The 19,517-nt window shown below is 49.3% G+C and overlaps 1 protein-coding gene across 2 annotated transcripts in view; it reads left to right on the top strand.

Moving 5' to 3' along the window:
- NPAS2 (neuronal PAS domain protein 2) overlaps window positions 1-19,517 on the top strand; it is a 192,723-nt gene that overhangs the window by 120,237 nt on the left and 52,969 nt on the right. For both annotated transcript variants that reach the window (XM_043918575.1, XM_043918574.1), the window contains exons 5-7: window positions 2,887-2,976; window positions 14,563-14,683; window positions 15,779-15,892. In XM_043918575.1, coding sequence (XP_043774510.1) covers window positions 2,887-2,976; window positions 14,563-14,683; window positions 15,779-15,892 — 325 coding nt within the window. The remainder of the gene's footprint in view (window positions 1-2,886; window positions 2,977-14,562; window positions 14,684-15,778; window positions 15,893-19,517) is intronic.

The following is a 19,517-nucleotide window of genomic DNA, read 5'->3' as shown; positions in this document are numbered from 1 at the left end:
ATCTCGGGTGTCCACTGAAGGTCCTGCCAGAGTCCCCATTGCAACAGGAGGGGCACGCCACTTTTTAATCATGTCCTGTTGAGTCACTCTCAAATGTTGCCAGTGGGACTTCTGAAACCATCACAAGCGCTCTTAACGCAGTGACTCAGCGTAATCCTCATGCGTTTGATGGAAAATGCCAATGGGCTGATGAGCGTTATCCTCCATCCATAAATACCTCCTGCTTTTTAACACCCACTTGCTTTATAAATTCAAGAGGGCATGGGCTCACTGTGCAAGAGGAGAATTTAGACCGCTCCTGCTTTTCCCAGTATTTCAATCTGCTGTTTCCAAAACTGTCCCACTGACGTCATCCACAGTGCCTCCACCTCTTAGAAAAATTCACCTCCGGGAGCGCTGCTAATATGATTTCTTTTAATTTAGAAAAAATACTTAAATGGAAAAGAAATAAAGGTCACTAGAATATTGGGGCTTCACAGGTGGCTCAGCAGGTAAAGAATCCTCCTGCCAATGCAGGAGTCGCAGCTGATGCGACTTCGATCCTGAGTCAGGAAGATCCTCTGGAGGAGGAAATGGCAACCCACTCCAGTATTCTTGCCTGGAGAATCCCATGGACAGAGGATGCCTGTTGGGCTACAGTCCATGGGGTCTCAAAAGAGGCAGACACGACTGAGCAACTGAACACAAAGGCAGGATGTACTTTGGTGTTCATGATGACTGGTAAATCTGGTCCAAGATTTCTCCACCTCAGCCCAATTAGTGTTTTGGACCTGATCGTTCCTTGTGGTAGGGACATACTGTGTATTGTAGATGGGATATTTCAAAGCATCCTTGGCCTCCACCCACTAGATGCCAACAGTGCCCACCCCAGAAGCGATAACCGGAAAGGTCTCTAGACATTGCCAGGTGTCCACAGTGGGGCAGAGTTGCCTCCAGTTGAAAACCACAGACATAATCGAAGAGAATGGGGTCCACTTCAGAAACGTGCTCTAATAGATGCTTCAGCCTTAAATCCTGCAGTGTGGGCCGTGTGCTAAGTCACATCAGTCGTGTCTGACTCTGTGCAACCCTGTGGACTATAGGCCACCAGGCTCCTCTGTCCACGGTATTCTCCAGGCAAGAATACTGGAGTGGGTTGCCATTTCCTCCTCCAGGGGATTCTTCCCAACCCTGCAGAACCTAAGTGTTAAATAGTCAGTGACCCTAGTAGTAATTTTCCCAGTGAAAAGAACTCTCTCCCACGGTGGTGTGTGCCGATGGTGGTACCCTTCTCCGCACACTTCTGGACTATTTCTGGCTCCTGCTGGCAGGCACTTAGCTGCACCCTCCTACCCTGAAAGAATCCATGCCCTCTTGGCTACACAGAAGATCAGTAACACCCTGGGAAGGTTGAGCTGAGGGTATACAAAATGTTTCTGGAACTTTCTACACATGCTTCACTTTGGGAATTTTTTTCCCTCAAAGTAGAAAAAATCCACACATTTGTGCAAGATGCTATTTCAACAGTACAGTCAGTGAGGCAGCAGTGATAGTTTACAGCGACTGCCTTCCTGAGCATCTTATGTCCTCGAATATTTGTTTTGGGGGAGAAAGGTTTTGTTTTCCATCTCTTCCCTTTCTGTGGCAGGCCAGTATGGTGAGTTGCCCGGATGACCCCATTCTCTGCTGGACAGAGTCTGAGTTTTAGAAGTCACCTTTCTGTGTGACTTATGAAAGCATTGTGAGCACCTGATGAGGAACCCGAACACCAAACAGCCGGTGGATCTGTGAGAAAACACGAGGGCCTGTATCTTTTCTCTCATGAGCTCCGAGGGCAGTGCACCTAACCCACGGCAGGCACTTGGTCAAAACTTCTAAGCAAATGAATTTTCCAGGCATGCTGAAGTATGGTTGGCCTTCCATGTCTGTGGGTTTCACACCCACGGTTGGCTGAATCCCAGAATGCAGGAGCCATGGATACGGGGGCAACTCTGGGGGGCTTGAGCATCTGTGGAACTTGGTGTCTGCAGGGGTCCTGGGACCAGTTGCCCACGGACACTGAGGGATGACTGCTCTTGTGGATCTAGTCGAGTAACCCAGCCTCTCCCCATCAGCCCTTACTTTTCACTTTGGTGGATTAGTGTGAATGTTCTTTATAAAGAGTTCCTTCAGAAGGTCTTTCTATGGCAATGGACCGGCAGGCACACTTTCTGTTTTTAATGCCTCTGTGAGCTCGTGTGTGTGTGTGTGTGTGTGAGTCGCTCAGTCATTCTGACTGTTTTTCGACTCCATGGACTGTAGCCTGCCTGGCTCCTCTGTCCGTGGAATTCTCCAAGCAAGAGTACTGGAGCGGATTACCATTCTCTTCTCTAGGGGATCTTCTGATCCAAGGATCGAAGCCATGTCTCTTGCATCTCCTGAGATGGCAGGCAGATTCCTTGCCACTGGCACCACCATGGGAGAAGCCCATGAGCTCCTGTATCTTTTAGTAAATGTTTACCACTGAATTCACAATGGTAATGGGGATGGAGAACAGGGATCGTGAACTCTTCACTGACACCTTTTAATGGCAATTGTGATATTTCTGATTCAGCCCAAATGCACACTTATCAGTAAATGTACTCAGGTAATTTCCACCGCTGAATTTATGTCATGATACCGTAGGTCCCATTTTCCACTAAGCCCTTTCATGCTTTGCAACCATTTCATCTGGGTTAGACAAGTTCTATGTAAGAAGCCCACTTGTGTGCAAGACAAAAAAAAAAAAAGTGCTGTGAGGATAGCCATGGAAATATTCAAAGAGTTATGAAACGAAGTCATTGTTGTAACCCAGGGTCCTTGGCTTCAGTGATCCCTTCCTGCATGAAAGCATGACGGAAGAGCCTTCACCTATTGCATTTTTCGCAGGCCTTGGATGGCTTCATCATCGCCGTGACGACAGATGGCAGCATCCTCTATGTTTCTGACAGCATCACACCTCTCCTCGGGCACTTACCGGTGAGTTTCTGCCCAGATGGCCTTTGCCAGTATGTGTGATCTTCATTCCCATTCAGGTCTCAGAGTTGGGGTGCTGTGGGTCTGCAGGGTCTGTGTGTGAGGAGGGTCGAGGAGTCCTGACCAGGCCAAGGCCTAGCCCCAGGTGCTTCCAGACAAAGGGCAGATGCAGGACTGTGTCATCCTGGAGTGAGTAAGACCTGAAACAGGAGCCATGATGCGTCCCCACCCTCCACTGTCCTGGAAACCGCCCGGAAGCCATGCGCCCATGACACAGTTGTCAGAGCTCAGAGCCTCTCTGGAAGCTGACGGACACCTGCAGAGGAAGACAGGGTCCCCCGGGGGCAGGTGTAGGAGTGTGCACCAGATGGCTGGAGATGGGGCGGGGTTTGGGGATACCTGGAGATGTGCCTGGGATGCAGTAGGTGTGACACTTGCTGGTGGCAAGGGTTCAGTGACAGGGATGACCATGGGGGTAGGGGCAGTGAAATACTCTTTGAAGATGTTGGACCAGGAGGACCTTGGGGAACAAGGAGGATCTGGACAGAAGGGTGAGCTCTGCAGTCCAGGGAGCCACTTGGGGCATGGAGTGGGGCGGTGCCATGGGCACTCCTCGCTTCCCTCTCCCCCCTCTCTTTCCCCCTCCCTCCTTCTCTCCCTCCCCTCTTCCTCCCTTCTTCCCTCATCCTCCCCTCCTCTCCTCCTGAGCCTCTCTGGCTCTGTGGTACCCACATCAGGATGTTCTTACTCACAGAGCAGCACTCGCCTGCTGGAGGGCCCCTGGGGGAAGGTGTCGGCCAGCCTCCCACCTCCCGCCACACCATCATTTATTCCCAGAGTCTGGCCTGGAAGCACGCTGTATCAGGAGCATCCTTTGTGACTAAAGGGGATAAAATATCATCTCTTCTGTCTCCTCCCAGGCGGTTGTATGGCTAGAACACTGACCGGAGGGCGGGGGGGAGGGGGGCGCGTAGCAGCCTGCCCTGGGGTTCTGGTCATGGGAAATCATGGGCTGGGATGATACTGGAGGACCGTGGTGGCCACTCCTTAGCCGTGCCTACCTGGGAGCGCCATGGGCTTGCTCTGTGGGCAGCTCGCCCCCCTGGGTGCTAAGCCCAGCTTTGCTAACGGTCAGAACCCCACATCGTCCTGGGTCATACTTTTACTCAGAAACCACTCCCCCTTCTGCTGATGATGCTGGGTGGAGACCAAAGCCACTGTCCATGATTTTCCTTTGCAGGTCACTATGTGTGGTGGCCCAGCATTTTTCACTTTGCAAGGCAGATGTCTTTGCATCACTCCAAATCCATCTGACATTGTGGTTCAGCCCATGTCCAGGGTGTATGAGGCTGGGGGTTGCCTCCCCCGAGAGCCCTTGGAAGAGGTTGGTTCTCACTCAGCCCTCAGGAGTCAGGAATGCATTTTCATCTTGGTTTTTGGGTCAGGTTGGAGTAGTGATGTGTGTGTGTGTGCGCGCGCATGCTCAGTCATGTCTGATTCTTTGCAACCCCTTGAACTGTAGCCCACCAGGCTTCTCTGTCTGTGGGATTCTCCAGGTGAGAATATTGGAGTGGGTTGCCATTCCCTTCCCCAGGGGATCTTCTCAAACCCACATTTCCTTATTGCAGGTGGATTCTTTACTCTCTGAGCCACCAGGGAAGGAGTGCTGAGACCCAGTGAAATCTGCATGGTTTCTTTGGGCTGATCTGAGGAGATGGGGGGCTTCTTCCGAGGGAGTTGGGTTTTGTCTTGAGTGGACAGGATTGAGCAGCGAGAGGCGCTGATGGAAAGTAAAGACACGTTGCCTCCAGAGTGGCCTGGGGTTGTGCCCAGAGCCATTTGGTGAAACAGAATTTGCACTGTTCTGCTTTCTGCTCTTGGTAATATCTGATGACTGAGTTGCCATGTGTGTCAGAGGGGACTTAGTTGATTGGGAATTCTTCTGATTTGACATTATGGGGCAATTTAGAGTCATCTTTATGAATTATTTTCTTTTTTAAAAAAAGGGTAGAGTTAATATTTTATTGTCACTTATCAGATGGCAGTTAGGTATATAATCTTCATACTTGATCTTTCCTTTATGTAAAAAAAAAATTGCAAGTTTTAAACAGTCAATGGCTAGTCATGTCTTCAGAAAATATGATTTGATTAGATTAATTCATGAATGGTGGCTTTAAGTTTTCCCTTGTAACTCCAGAAAATTCACCCACCTTCTGTCCCTTTTAAAATAACTGGAAGGTTGGTGTGCATTTGGCTTCACACTGTGAAGCCGCATCCTGATGGCCATTCACATCTGCTTTGAGGAATAGCACATTGGAACACTTTTCAGTGAGAGAGTGAAAGCCTTGATCATTCTGCAAGTCCCACTGTGGTGTTGGAAAAGACTCTTGAGAGCCCCTTGGACTGCAAGGATATCAAACCAATCAATCCTAAAGAAAACCAATCCTGACTATTCATTGGAAGGACTGATGCTAAAGCTGAAACTCCAATACTTTGGCCACGTGATGTAAAGAGCTGACTCATTGGAAAAGACCCTGATGCTGGGAAAGATTGAAGGCAGGAGGAGAAGGAGATGACAGAGGATGAGATGGTTGGATGGCATCACTGACTCAATGGACATGAGTTTGAGCAAGCTCCAGGAGATAGTGAAGGAAAGGGAAACCTGGCATGCTGCAGTCCATGGGGTCGCAAAGAGTCAGACACGACTGAGCAACTGAACAGCAGCAGTAATGCTGGTTGTACAAGTGAAAGCCCTGGCCAGAAGTGCAAGGTCAAAGTGGACTATGGGGTCAAGGTCCTGGGGCGGGGGTCACAGCAGGGTGAAGAGGTCACAGAGAAGGAAGACAGAGCGCCTGATTCATGATACCACGAGATGCAGTGCTTTCGAGGAAGCGTCCCTTGGCCCTCCTTCTCCACCTCCACCTGCCCTTACCTGCCACGAGGGTCCACCTGGTCCGGGTCACCTTGTCTAGGTGGCTCCAGGTCAGGGTGGACGTGGAAGGGTGCCCTGACTAGGCGAGGGCCCAGCAAGGAGGTGTGGCTGCCCATCAGACTTGATCCCAGGTGAAAAGGGTCCAGGGCAGCTCTAGACTTGTTTGACTTTTCTCTGCCTCTTGATCTGTATTTATCATGCATGCAGAAGTATGTGTAAAACATATATTCTGGTTTTAAACTAATGATAAGGTGAGTGTCAGCACACATGTAGCAGTCCCCAGGGGTAAGACAGACAGCCCAAGCAGGCCCACAGAAGTTCGTCTCTGCTCCTTTCCTGACACATCATCCACCACATAGAGATGGCCATTTCCAGATCATCCTGTCCTTGCTCCTCTCTGCGGTTCTGCCAACTTGTTTTGTAACTTTATTTTTGGGTCTTTATTGGGGCACATGGGCTTCTCTTCGTCGTGGCTTCTCTTGTTGCAGAGCACAGGCGATAGGTACACAGGCTCAGTGGTTGCGGCCCTTGGACTCTAGAGCATATGCTCAGTAGTTGCTGCATATGGGCTTAGCTCCTTCACGGCATGGGAGATCTTCCCGGATCAGGGATCAAACCCATGTCCCCTGCACTGGCAGGCAAACTGTTTATTACTAGACCACCAGGGAAGACTGTTCTACCAGCTTTTCTGTTAATTCGTCATTAACCACTGTCACTGAGCATGAGCTTTGGTTTATCTCCATGGAGACAGAGCCGTGGAACGTGTTCTCCAGTGACCTCCTCTCGCTCAGCTTTGCTGTGGCATTTGTCCATCTCACACCGTCCAGAGTGGCCAGCGTGGGTTTGTCGTCCTTGCTGTGGGCACCTGCTACAATCCCTGCCCCCAGGCCAGCGTGGAGCTCTGAAAAAGAGCGTCTGTGGATGTCTGACTGTGCTTCCTAATGGACATTGGTGGCGTCCCTCAGAGAGCTGACCGTGTGTGAGATCGCTGGATCATGGGGTAGCGATCGGTCACCATTACTGGGTGACGGCACCGCTGCACCCTGCATCAGCGAGGGTAGAGAATTCCTGCTGCTCCTCGTCACCAGCACTTGATATTGTCAGAACTGTCAGTTTTTGTCAGTCTAGTGTGTGAAGAAATCTTGAAATTTTGCTTTTCCTCCTGTTGCTGGTGTGACTGTCTTCGTGTACTTGGTCAGCCATTGACTTTCCTTTCTTGTGACTACCTCGTTCAAGTATTTGCTCTTTTCCGACTAGATGGTCTGGGTCTTCCGTGCAGTAATTTGTGAGCACTCGCTCCATGTTCTGTCGGGTGCTGTTTTATTAATAATTGCCTCCTAGTCACTCTGCCCTAAGGTGACAGCGATGGCCAGACACACCGCACCCAATGCTGGACAAGTGAGGTTGACAGTGGATCAATCACACAGGCTCACAGTCCCAGGGAGGAGGGCGCTCCGCGTCACGCAGGCACGCGTGGGGGCTGCACCGGGGAGCAGAGCAGGGGTGGTTTGGGGGTAACAAGAGGGGGCGCTGCCCATTGGTTCCCACACAGGATGTGCCTGACTGGCAGGGCACTGAAGCCCACTTCCAGGATGAGCAGTAAGTGGCCCGGGGGCCCCCAGTAAGGGCGTTTGTTTAGTTCAGGGGACCTGATTGGTGGCAAGAGGATCTGTCAGCTGGGGTGGTGAGAGGGGTTCAGGAGTCCGGTCAAGGCCCTCTCAATGCAGTTAGATGACAAGGCCACACGTCACTCTGAACCTGCATCCCAGACGCACACCACAGGCCTGTGCTTTGCAAATAACTGCTCTGGCTTGCGATTCACCTTGCCCTCTCTTTAGAGTCTTTTGATGAAGAGAGTATGTCTTTAGAGTTAGTCCTTTTTATACCTGAATTCATCCCTCACTCCTCCTGGGTGGAAGCTGTTTTCTGTACTGTCTTCGGAGAGTCTTCCTGTTTGGCAGTCGTTAGTTGGATTCTGAATCTTGTTCATTCACTCAGGCGTGTCTGACTCTGTGACCCCACGGACTGCAGCACACCAGGCTTCCCTGTCCACCACCAACTCCCAGGGTTTGCTCAAACTCTTGTCCTTTGAGTCAGTGATATCATCCAACCATCTCATTCTCTGCTGTCCCCTTTTCCTGCCCTCAATCTTTCCCAGCATCAGGGTCTTTTCCAATGAGTCGGCCCTTCGCATCCGGTGACCAAAGTACTGGAGCTTCAGCTTCAGCATCAGTCCTTCCAATGAGTATTCAGGACTGATCTCCTTTAGGATGGACTGGTTTGATCTCCTTGCAGTCCAAGGAACTCTCAAGAGTCTTCTCCAACACCACAGTTCAAAAGCATCAATTCTTTGCTGATTCTGAATCTAAACTGAATCAAATAAGATCACACATGCATCCCATCTGGAGAAGGAAATGGCAAGCCACTTCAGTATACTTGCCTGGGAAACCCCATGGACAAAGGAGCCTGGCAGGCCATGGGGTGGCAAAGAGTCAGACAGGATGAGCGACTGAGCACGCATGCCTCCCACGCCATGGTCCTCCTGAAGATTGAACCCCTGGCTGCTTTCTGAGCCCAGTCCTGACTCTGCTCAACATGAGGCTTCTTTCTCACCAAAATCTCCTTCTCACCACGGCTGTCACAGACCTCCAGCCAGAACTGCTGGGGCCCCTTGGGCACATCCTGAGCAGGGTGTCCACGCAGCCCGCTTCCAGCCCAGCTAGCCGGTCTGTGCACTTCTGTGCTCACTTAATTTTCCTGGTGCAAATGTCAGCTCAGAGACAGAGGACTATGCTTTCTGTCTGGTCAGATCCTCTGCAGGCTCTCATGGGGCATAGTGGGCAACATAGGAGAAGTGCTGTTGGGAATTCATGGCAGGCATTTAGAGTGAAGCCCAGAAAAGGGCACGATTCTTTTCTTGTTGTTTTGTTTTTTAATTTATTTTAATTGTAGTATAATTGCTTTCCCTGGTGGCCCAGGGGTAAAGAATCTGCCTGTCATTGCAGGAGAAAGGCGGGTTCGATCCCTGGGTGGGGAAGATCCCCTGGAGAAGGAAATGGCAACCTACTCCAGGATTCTTGCCTGGGAAATCCCATGGACAGAGGGGCCTGGTGGGCTACAGTCCATGGGGTTGCAGAGTTGGACGTGACTTGCTAATTAAACAACAGCAGCAATACTTGCTTTACAATGTGGTGATCGTTTCTTCTGTCTAATGAAATGAATCAGCTATATGTAGCTATACATCCCCTCCCCCTTGAGCCTCCCCACACCCCACCCCCATCCCACCCCTCTAGGTCATCACAGAGCAGCAGGCTGGGCTTCCTCTGTTACACAGCAGCTTCCCATTAGGTGTCTATTTTACACACTTTTGTTTTGTCACTCAGTCGTGTCCAACTCTTTGCAACCCCACGGACTATAGCACACCAGGCTTCCCTGTCCTTCACGACCCCCCAAGAGTTTGCTCAAACTCATGTCCCTTGAATCAATTATGCCATCCAACCATCTTGTCCTCTGTCTTCCCCTTCTCCTCCTACGCTCACTCTTTCCCAGCATCAGAGTCTTTTCCAATGACTCGGCTCTTAGCATCAGGTGGCCAAAGTGTTGGAGCTTCAGCTTCAGTCCTTCCGATGAACATTCAGGGTTGGTTTTACACATGGTAGTGTATATACGTCAATTCTACTCTCTCTGTCTGTCCCCTTTCCTTCCCCCACCGTGTCCACATGTCCATTCTCTACGTCTGCCTTTCTATTCCTGAAGGGCAGATTGTTGATAAAGTAGCCAAGGGCATAGCAGCAAGTTGGCATCAAGAATCTTCCGTCTGTAACACATAAATGATGTTCCAGATAATGTGATTCAGCTATGGGCTGGAGCCTCCCCTCCCTCGTCTCTGGAATTGCCACAATTTTAATAAACAGAGCTCACTCCGCGCATTCAAGGGACAGTACAATTGCAGACATAATTTACTCTCCTGTGAGCACTAGTGTTTAAATTCTCAAATTGTCATTGTTTGTGTTGGTTTCCAGCACACGGAAATTGCATAATAGGAATATAACAGCAAAGACCCAGAAAGCTCGCTCTGTGCTGAGCGTGTTCTGAGTTCTCGTGTGTCAACTCTTCATCCACACGACCCCCCCACGGCTTACCTCTTCCTCCCGCCTCCAGCATTCATCTTTGTCCTGGGCACAACCTGTACCTGAGGTGCCCCCACAGCCCTCTGACCTGCCAGTCATCCCCCTCAGGAATCGCAAGGCCGGGCAGCCCCCCACCTTGCACCCTGCCACCCCACCGTCAGGGGTGTGGGCTTCCGGCCGGCCCTCCGAGAAAAGACCGTGTGGTGACGTAGCCATTGTTTTCAAGGATCCAGGATGTCTTTAAGAAGAAAGAGTACTGTCATCTGTGAGCGTGAGTCATGCTCCAAAAAACTAAAGGGAGTGGGCTTAAAATAGAATCAAGAACATCGGAAGGGACTCGGAGAAAGCCAGACTGAGAAGATAATGGCACAGTGAGTACTGTGGCTGCAGAGAGATGAAAACAGGAGCCTCTAGGTGGGGAGCCCAGGAGACCCCGGGGCCCCTCCCCCCACCCCTGCCCTTCAGTGGCCACCAAGCCTGTCCTCCAGCCCTGGAGCCCTGGCTGCAGGAGGGCAGGGACTTGCCTACTTCGCTGTGCTGCTGGAAGAAGGGGCCAGAACACGGCATCCTGAGCTGGTGGCGGGCAGGTGGATGATGACGTTGTCAGCTGAGCCCTCTGGACCCGGCCCCTTCCTCCGAGCCTCCCCTTCCCTGGACCTGTTACAACCATCTGGCTTCTGTGCTCCCTCCCTCCTCCGGCCGCTAGAGGGTCTGAAACAAAAGCAAAGTCCAGCCCACCTCTGTCCATGCCCCCAGTGGATGCCCTGCTGCGCAGGCTCAGCCCTGACTCCCCCAGCGATGCGACGGCCAGACCCCACTGCCCTTCCCCTTCCCTCTCCACCTCTCCTCTCCCTTGCTGGGCCATCAGGGCCCCCATCCCCACTTCTGTTTGGGTCTGGACCCCTGCCTGGGGCACCCAGACAGCCTGGGGGACACCATCTTGTCCCCAGACACCCCCTCTACCGTGAAGATCCCTCCCTCTGGGAACTGTCCCGGGAGACCCCTATCCTGTCGTTATGGACTCTGCACCCCATGCTCAGCATCCTCCAGGCACCTCGTTTTTATTTCTGTTACGGTGCTAGCCACATGGTTCTTTCAGTTCATCACCGTGCTTTTCTTGAAGGCCAAGCACCATCCAATGTCAGGGGTGCGGGTGAGGCAGGCAGAGAACCCACGTCATCACTTGAAAGAAGGAGAAACTTAGGGTTGTGTCTTGCATGATTAACAAGCCACCATCCTGCCTGGCACCTGCCATGTGCCCTTATACCAGCAGCAGACTCAAATCTGCTCCTTTCACCTCACAGCCTCCTCATTCTTCAGTGGAGCAAGCTGCAGCTTGGGGGGCAGAGCTGTGCTCACATCCCACCTCGGGGGCTCCCAGCTGCCTCTCCCCCGCCCCCTAGGCCTTACCCCCGGTCAAAGGTGTGCCAACAAAGGTTGGTATAGTCAAAGCTATGGTTTTTCCAGTAGTTGTGTATAGTTGTGAGAATTGGACTATAAAGAAAGCTGAACACCAAAGAATTGATGCTTTTGAAATGTGGTCCTGGAGAAGACTCTTGAGAGTCCCTTGGACTGCAAGGAGATCCAACCAGTCCATCCTAAAGGAAATCAACCCTGAATATTCATTGGAAGGACTGATGCTGAAGCTGAAGCTCCAATACCACCTGATGTGAAGAGCTGATTCATTGGAAAAGACCCTGATGCTGGGAAAGATTGAAGGCAGGAGGAGAAGGGGAAGACAGAGGCTGAGATGGTTGAATGGCATCACTGACCCAGTGGACATGAGTTTGAGCAAACTCTGGGAGATGGCGATGGACAGGGAGGCCTGGTGAGCTGCAGTCCGTGGGGTTGCAAAGAGTTGGACGCAACTGAGCAACTGAAAAACAACAAAGATGTGGCCTTCCCCGGTGGGTACAGATGATACGGATACAGTGGCCAGAGGAGCAAGGGTGAGACGCGGGTCCTGGTGAGAGTGCGGGGCTGTCGCAGGCGCTTTCTCAGGGGAGATGACTTCAAAGCCAGGACCCGAAAGATGCGCGGGAGTTGCTGAGCACCAGGAGAGGGTGCGGAATGTTCCAGCTGAGGGAGCAGCCTGGGGGAAGTCCCAGAGGGTGAGCACAGCTGGCAACCTGGAGAAAAGACAGCTTGAGGGGCTGGAGAAGGTCTAGGGGTGGAGGGTATGCTGAGCGGAGCCTGATGAGTGAATCAAGGCATTTGGGCTTGTCCCGGGGGCAGTCGGACAGTCAGAAGCCAACGAAAGGATTTCAGCGAGATGGTGACTTGATCTGATACAAGGCTTCAGGCAGAGTACAAATTGGGCAGAGGACAAAAGTTGATGTGGGAAGACCAGTCTGGCCATTCGCCAGAGATGATGGTCTGGATGAGGGTGGAGGCCATAGAGGAAAAAAGGAATGGATCTGACAGAAACTTTATTAACTTTTTATTTTGTATTGGGGTATAGCCGATTAACAATGTTGTGATAGTTTCAGGTGGAAAGCCAAGGGGCTCAGCCATACATGCACATGTATCCATCTTCCCCCAAACTCCCCTCCCGTCCAGGCTGTCACACAACGCTGAGCAGAGTTCCCTGTGCTGTACAGTGGGTCCTTGCTGGTCATCCCCTTAAAATATAGCCGTGTGTATCAGTCCTTCCCAAACTCCCTAGCTATCCCTTCCCCACATCCTTCCGGCAACCGTAAGTTCATTCTCTAAATCTGTGAGTCTCTTTCTGTTTTGTAAATAAGTTCATTTGTATCATTTCATCTAAGATTCCTTCTATAAGAGATGTCATACGATATTTCTCCTTCTCTGTCTGACTTATTTCACTCAGTATGACAGTCCTTTGGATCGGAGAGAATTTGAGGGAGGAAAATCTCACAATATTCGGACATTGGATGTGAAGATGATAGGGAGAGGTCAAAGATGCCAGCTGGGTGCCGGGTGTGGGCAGGTGACTGCCTAGCAACACTGCACTCGGGGAGAGAAAACACAGGGGGGAGGAGGATATGGCATCAGGGATGTGTGTGGATCGGGGGTCCCCAAGGGCATCTGGGAGGCAGTTGGAAGGTTAAGCCAGGACTCCCAAGAGCAAGTTGCCTGCCTGTACAAATGTGACAGTGTGTACAGTCCGTGCTTGATGCTGCAGGTGGGGATGAGTTTAGGGAGGGATGGAGGCACGCCTGTCCCCTCTCTCTCCCCCCATGGTCTCCCACCTGTACTGGCCACATGCTGTGCTGTGCTGAGTCAACTCAGTGTCCGACTCTGTGACCCTATGGACTGTAGCCCGCCAGGCTTCTCTGTCCGTGAGATTCTCCAGGCAAGGATACTGGAGTGGGTTGCCATGCCCTCCTCCAGGGTATCTTCCCAACCCAGGGATCAAACCTGGGTCTCTTAAACCCCTGCATTGATTGGCAGGCAGATTCTTTACCACTAGCCACCATAAATTTAAATCACCCCATGTGCTCTGACCACATGGGGTGATTTAAATTTCAATTAGAATAATTAAATACAATTAAAAATTCCGTCTTCGGGGGAATTCCCTGGTGGTCCATTAGTTAGGACTCAGTACTTTCATTGCCAGAGCCCCAATTCAATCCCTGATTGGCGAACTAAACTCCTAAGGGGTGGGTACAAAAAAAAATATATATATATATATATATATATATCAGTTCAGTCGCTCAGTCGTGTCCGACTATTGTGACCCCATGAATCACAGCACGCCAGGCCTCCCTGTCCATCACCAACTCCCGGAGTTTACTCAAACTCATGTCCATCAAGTCAGTGATGCCATCTAGCCATCTCATCCTCTGTTGGCCCCTTCTCCTCCTGCCCCCAATCCCTCGCAGCATCAGGGTCTTTTCCAGTGAGTCAATATATATATATATATATATATATATATATATATATGTCTTCAGCCACACTAGCCCCATTTCAAGTGCTCAGAAGCCATGTGGCTCATGGCTTCCCTAGTGGCCAGGGCAGGTTACAGACCACTCCCATCATCACAGACCACTCTAGTGGCCAGCACTGGGTCCAGGCTCTATTGGATTTGTGTCCACAGGTGCCCAGGTCCTCAGAAGAAAAAGTACAATTCCCTAGATTAGCTACCTTTGAGAAGTCAACAGGCAGCTGTTGGCTGGCCTGAAGGTCAGAGGAGGCCTGAAGGTCAGAGGAGGAGCCCTGCGCTCTCCAAGGTGCTTCGCAGGAGTGGTTGGCCTCACGCTCGGGCTCCACGTCAGCCACAGGGCCCCAGCTAGAACCTGGGAGTCTCGGCACACGAGCCTCCTCTTCGTGTTTGTCTGGCCTAAGTCTGAATTTTTTCTCGGGCCCGTGGGCAATAGCGTGTTTGCATTTGAGCGAGTAAACCCTTCTAGATGACAATTCATGACCACAGAGTGTCCACAGAGAATCAGGTCTGGAGCTTCCCTTTCAGAAGTCAGTTCTGAGTCGTCAAGAAGCTTCAGTTTCTGCTCTTGCTTTTGTTTTCCATCTTCGTGGAGTGTGTACCTTTGTTCTTTTCTTTTCCAGTCGGATGTCATGGATCAGAATTTGTTAAATTTCCTTCCAGAGCAAGAACACTCAGAAGTCTATAAAATGCTCTCTTCCCATATGCTTGTGACGGACACCCCTTCCCCAGAATACTTAAAATGTAAGTTTAACCTCACTGGTTTTGTGAGAGAGAAAGATAAGGATCTTATATTAGAAAGGAAGGTTAAGAGTCTACAGCCATACCACCCGTAAGGCGCCCGATCTAGTCTGATCTCAGAAGCTTAGCAGGGTTGGGCCTGGTTAGCACTTGGATGGGAGAAAGGAAGTTAGAATGAATTAAGAAGGGAGGACTAATTTTAAAAATAATTTTCCTTGTGACTCAGAACATTTCCAAGATCCTTAGAGGTATATTTTAAGTTTAAAGCTAAAACTGGAGTTTGGAATATGTAAGACGTTGAACTTTTATGTGGAAATTTTGAAAAGCACAGAGCTTTAGAATAATAACTTTGTTTTGCATGTGATAACAAGAGATTACCTTTTTTTCATATGAGAGACTTTTAGTAATAAAGGATACAAAAATCACTGAATAATCTGTTTATTTTGGAGGACCTAGAAAACTAGATTTGTAAGTAACCAACTAAGTAACCAACTAAAAACTGAATAATTAGGTCAGAACTCTCTTTGAGGCTGTCATCTGATTATTTATATACATTTGCAGATTTTGTGGAATTTTAAAGTTTTTATCAAAATCAGCAACTCGGATAGAAAGCTGGCCTGGTCACTTAATGAAGTGCGTCCTTTGATGATGATAGCAACAGTGCCTTATACTTATTCAAGCCTTAGTTCATTTTGCATGAATAATTTGTCCTGTTGTACATCTGATTTTCCTTCAAAGCAAAGTGGAAAGATTAAATTAAAGAGAGCAGCTCTATGTGAGCAGCTTTATTTTAATATACCATATGAAAACGACCAGAACTAATCAATGCCGACAGAACCAAGCACAGACATCTGTGATTAAATTAAGACTAATTGGCTCTGAGTACGGGATGCAAACTATCTATAAACTATGGAGCGGAAAAACCTATGTTGCCAAGGTTATAAAACCATGTCCGAAAGTCAGCTATAATGAGACAACTAGCCCAGCCATGTGTTGACCAAACCCTGTGAGTTTCCCAAGATGCCTCTTGTTTAGTCTAGAATCATTGGCGTAATGCTTTTATTCCCTTTCTCTCCTTTTTTTCCTTTAACGGCCCAGCTGACAACGATTTAGAGTTTTATTGCCATCTTCTCAGAGGCAGCTTGAACCCAAAGGAATTTCCAACTTATGAATACATAAAATTTGTAGGAAATTTTCGCTCCTACAACAATGGTAAGCATTCATTGTCTTACAGTTGCGGTGGTTGTGTTGGTTTTTCTCCTGCAGACCTGCCCGGGGGCGAGAGTGTCGCCGTGGGGAGGAGCAGGGAGAAGATGTGCCTTCCACATTTGCACGTGGATTTCTGTGTTCCAAAGATGTGTTTTTGTTGCTCGTAAATGGGTATCGCCCATTCGGGAAGAACACACCCCCACACCTGTTTATGCCAGCGCATTAAGTGCCGCCAACAGGCACGTTATTCATTTATTTATTTTCAGGCTAATGGAATAGTTCTGTGCTGCGAGAAACAAACAGCAGTTAATAAAGAACAGGCTCAGCCTACACACAGCCAAACAGGGCTTCGCTGTGACACGAGGATGCGCGACCTTGGTGTCTGCATTTCTATCCTCCTTTATACAGAAGTGCCTAGAGCCTGTTTTCAGAGCTTCAGTCCATGGGCCTTCTGGGCTTCCCTGGGCCTTCTGGGCTTCCCTGGTGGCTCAGAGGGTAAAGAATCTGCCTGCAAAGCGGGAGACCATGTTCGATCTCTGGGTTGGAACGATCCCCTGGAAAAGGGAATGGCTATCCACACTAGTATTCTTGCCTGGGAAATCCTATGGCCAGAGGAGCCCTGGCGGGCTACAGTCTGTGGGGTCGCAAAGAGTCAGACATGACTGAGTGACTAACTTTTCACAGGGTCCTCGTGTTCAATCTGGACGTGGTCCTTTTATAAGGAGCCGCCCACCTCCATTAGATGAATTATCAAACTGCATCAGCCAAGCCTGAATTACCCAGATAACTCATTGTATCCAAACAGTCAATTAGACTTAACCCTTCTGTTTTACTTTTGACCCCAAAATGAGAACACAGGCCTGATGCCAGAGATTCAGAAACACAAGCTCCAGAACACAGACCCCACTGAGGAGCCCGGCTCAGAGTGACCAGTCCTCAAAACCCAACACAAGACACCTCATTTTGAAAGCTCTAGCATTTCATAAAACAGCAAAGGGGGTGGGGGGACAGGAAGCAGTGTTGATAGGAAATGGTGAAAAGAGAGCAGAGGGAAGGAAAAAGCACATACAAATACGGAAAGATAAGGGGCGATGGGAAGGACGGACGGGCGGGTGGTTGACAGGGGGACTGATGAAGACCCCCTGACTGGTGCCGCTTCGCTTGCTGTTGGCTCTGACCCATGATCAAGTCTATCACCCCCATCGAATTAGTCCCAGAGTTTCCAATAGAAGCAGCCAGAGTTGTGACCCTGAGTCCTAATGCTGGGCTCACCAGGATGTCTCCTCCTTCTGAAGAAGGTCCCTGTTGTATGTTATTTGCATAAAATACAGGATTTGCTTAAAAGGCTGCAACGATTTGCTGAACAGCATAATCCTCCAGGCCCAGCATTCAGGGCTGATTCCTGGATGATGGGCTCCAAGGCCAATCTGGGGCCCTTCTGAGAAGCTCCCCCATTCCTAGAGCTCGGGGTGTTTGAGTGGTTGGAAGTGGTAGCAGGTCAGCCTTCCCCGGTGTGTGTGTGTTAGTTGCTCAGCCATGTCTGACTTTTTGCAATGCTATAGACTGTAGTCCTCCAGGCTCCTCTGTCCATGGGATTCTCCAGGCAAGAACACTGGAGTGGGTTGCCATGCCCTTCTCCAGGGGATCTTCCTGACCCAGGGATTGAACCCAGGTCTCCTTAATTGCAGACAAGTTCTTTACCATCTGAGCCACCAGGGGAGCTCCAGGGAACCCCTAAATCTGGGCAAATCAGGGTGAAGTCAAGGCTCGCCCACGTCCAGCCTGACTCACCTGAGAGGCTCTCCTGAACCACATGGGATACAAGCATAATGAGCCACACAGCTAAGTAAAGACACTGACCCAAGAGGCGCCCCATGACAAAGTCAATTTGGTGCCAGCTTGGTGCCCGTGTTTCCCTGGGCAAGGGAGCTTGTTACCATGCAGATTTCCTGGGTGTCGCTGGAAGATTCTAGTTCAGGAGACCTGAGGGTGGGGCTGGGACTGAGCAGAAGGAAAAGAGCCTTGGGGTTCTGATACAAAGGGACTTTGAGAAACTGTCCCGTTGTAATCCTAAAGCCCATTGTTTGCATAGAAATTTTTAAAATTTATTTATTTTTATTGAAGGATAGTTGCTTTACAATATTGGTTTGATTTCTGTCATACATCAACATCAATTAGCCATAGGTGTATATATGTTTCCTCCCTCTTGAATCTCCCTCCTACCTCCCACCTTTTCCCACCCCTCTAGGTTGTCAACAGAGCCCTAGTTTCACTTCCCCGAGTCACACAACAAATTTCCATTGGCTATCTATTTTACATTTGATAGTGTATATGCTTCTATGCTACTTTCTCCAGAAGAGCCTATCTGGCTACAGTTCATGGGATCTTAAAGGGTCAGACAGGACTGAAGCAGCTTAACACATGTTTCCATGCTACTTTCTCCATTCATCTCACCCTCTCCTCCTCCCCTAACCCTTGTCCATAAGTCTGTTCTCTATGTGTACATCTCCACTGCTGCCCTGCATAGGAATTTTAACGACACTCCTCTTGCTTACGGAGCTCTTCCAGGCAACTCTGTCCTTGAATTAATATAAGTGTTGGCTTGAATGTTGCTTAAAATGTGTGCAGTGGCCATAATGCCACCTGCTGGGGTAGCAGCTTATCCCCATTGGCTGCGTGCAAGGAAGGGCCCCCAGAGTGCCAAGACTATGGAAATTATGGGATGCTGTTCCCATGTGTCTCCATGACAGCAGCGCACATGCTGCATGAAGGGTACCAGGTTGTGATTGGCTGGTGAGCAGTGTTATCCTGTGAATTTACATTTCCACGACTCTCATTAAGATGCTACTGAACACTGCTTTGAAGCTTCCTGTCATTTATCACATTTTAGAGGGTTTCAGGGAAATAGCCTGGCTTCATTGAGAACACCTGAGACTTTTCATTTTTTTTTTAACTAACAAGGTTTTATTTTCAAGTTGAGACAATGTTTGTTAGCCTGAAACAATGTGTGGAAATCATGTGTGATTTTTTTTTTAATTTTGAAACTGTTGCTGCTAAAAACACACAGCATGAAAAGTGGAAAATTTTTTTTAAAAAGTGGAAAATTTTAAACCAAGAATCTAAAACCAGTGTGTCTTTCCAGAGCCTGCTAAACAAACCAAAGTTAGGGGGTCTTTCTTGAAAAAAGAGTCCCCCAGTGTAATTGTGGAAAAGCTGAAGTCTAATTCTCACTCAGATTAAAACAGTAAAATATGTCAGACGAATGAATTTCTGAGATGGAACCCTATGTGATCACCAACATCCAGCCATTTTTTCTCTCTCAAGTAAGGCTTAATGTAAGAAATCATTCAAGTTTGGTTCTGTAGGTTTGCTTCTCAATAAACATGAAATAATGGAATAATAAAAACAGCTCACCTTAGGAAGGTTTCCTTAGCCCCAGGTCCTGGACTCAGTCCTGACACTGGTCATCTCATTGAGTCCTGGCAGCAGTCTCTTGAGATTGTCCTAATGACATTATCCTTTTTTTTTTTAATTGAAGAATAGTTGATTCACAATGTTATATTAGTTTCAGGTATACTGCACAGTGATTCAGTAATACATACATGTGTATATATGTACATCCCAGGTG

This window comes from Cervus elaphus, chromosome 11 (genome assembly GCF_910594005.1).
Source record: "Cervus elaphus chromosome 11, mCerEla1.1, whole genome shotgun sequence".
Classification (NCBI taxonomy): Eukaryota; Metazoa; Chordata; class Mammalia; order Artiodactyla; family Cervidae; genus Cervus; species Cervus elaphus.
Note: the sequence above shows the minus strand (reverse complement) of the source record. Positions and strands in the feature narration are given on the sequence as shown.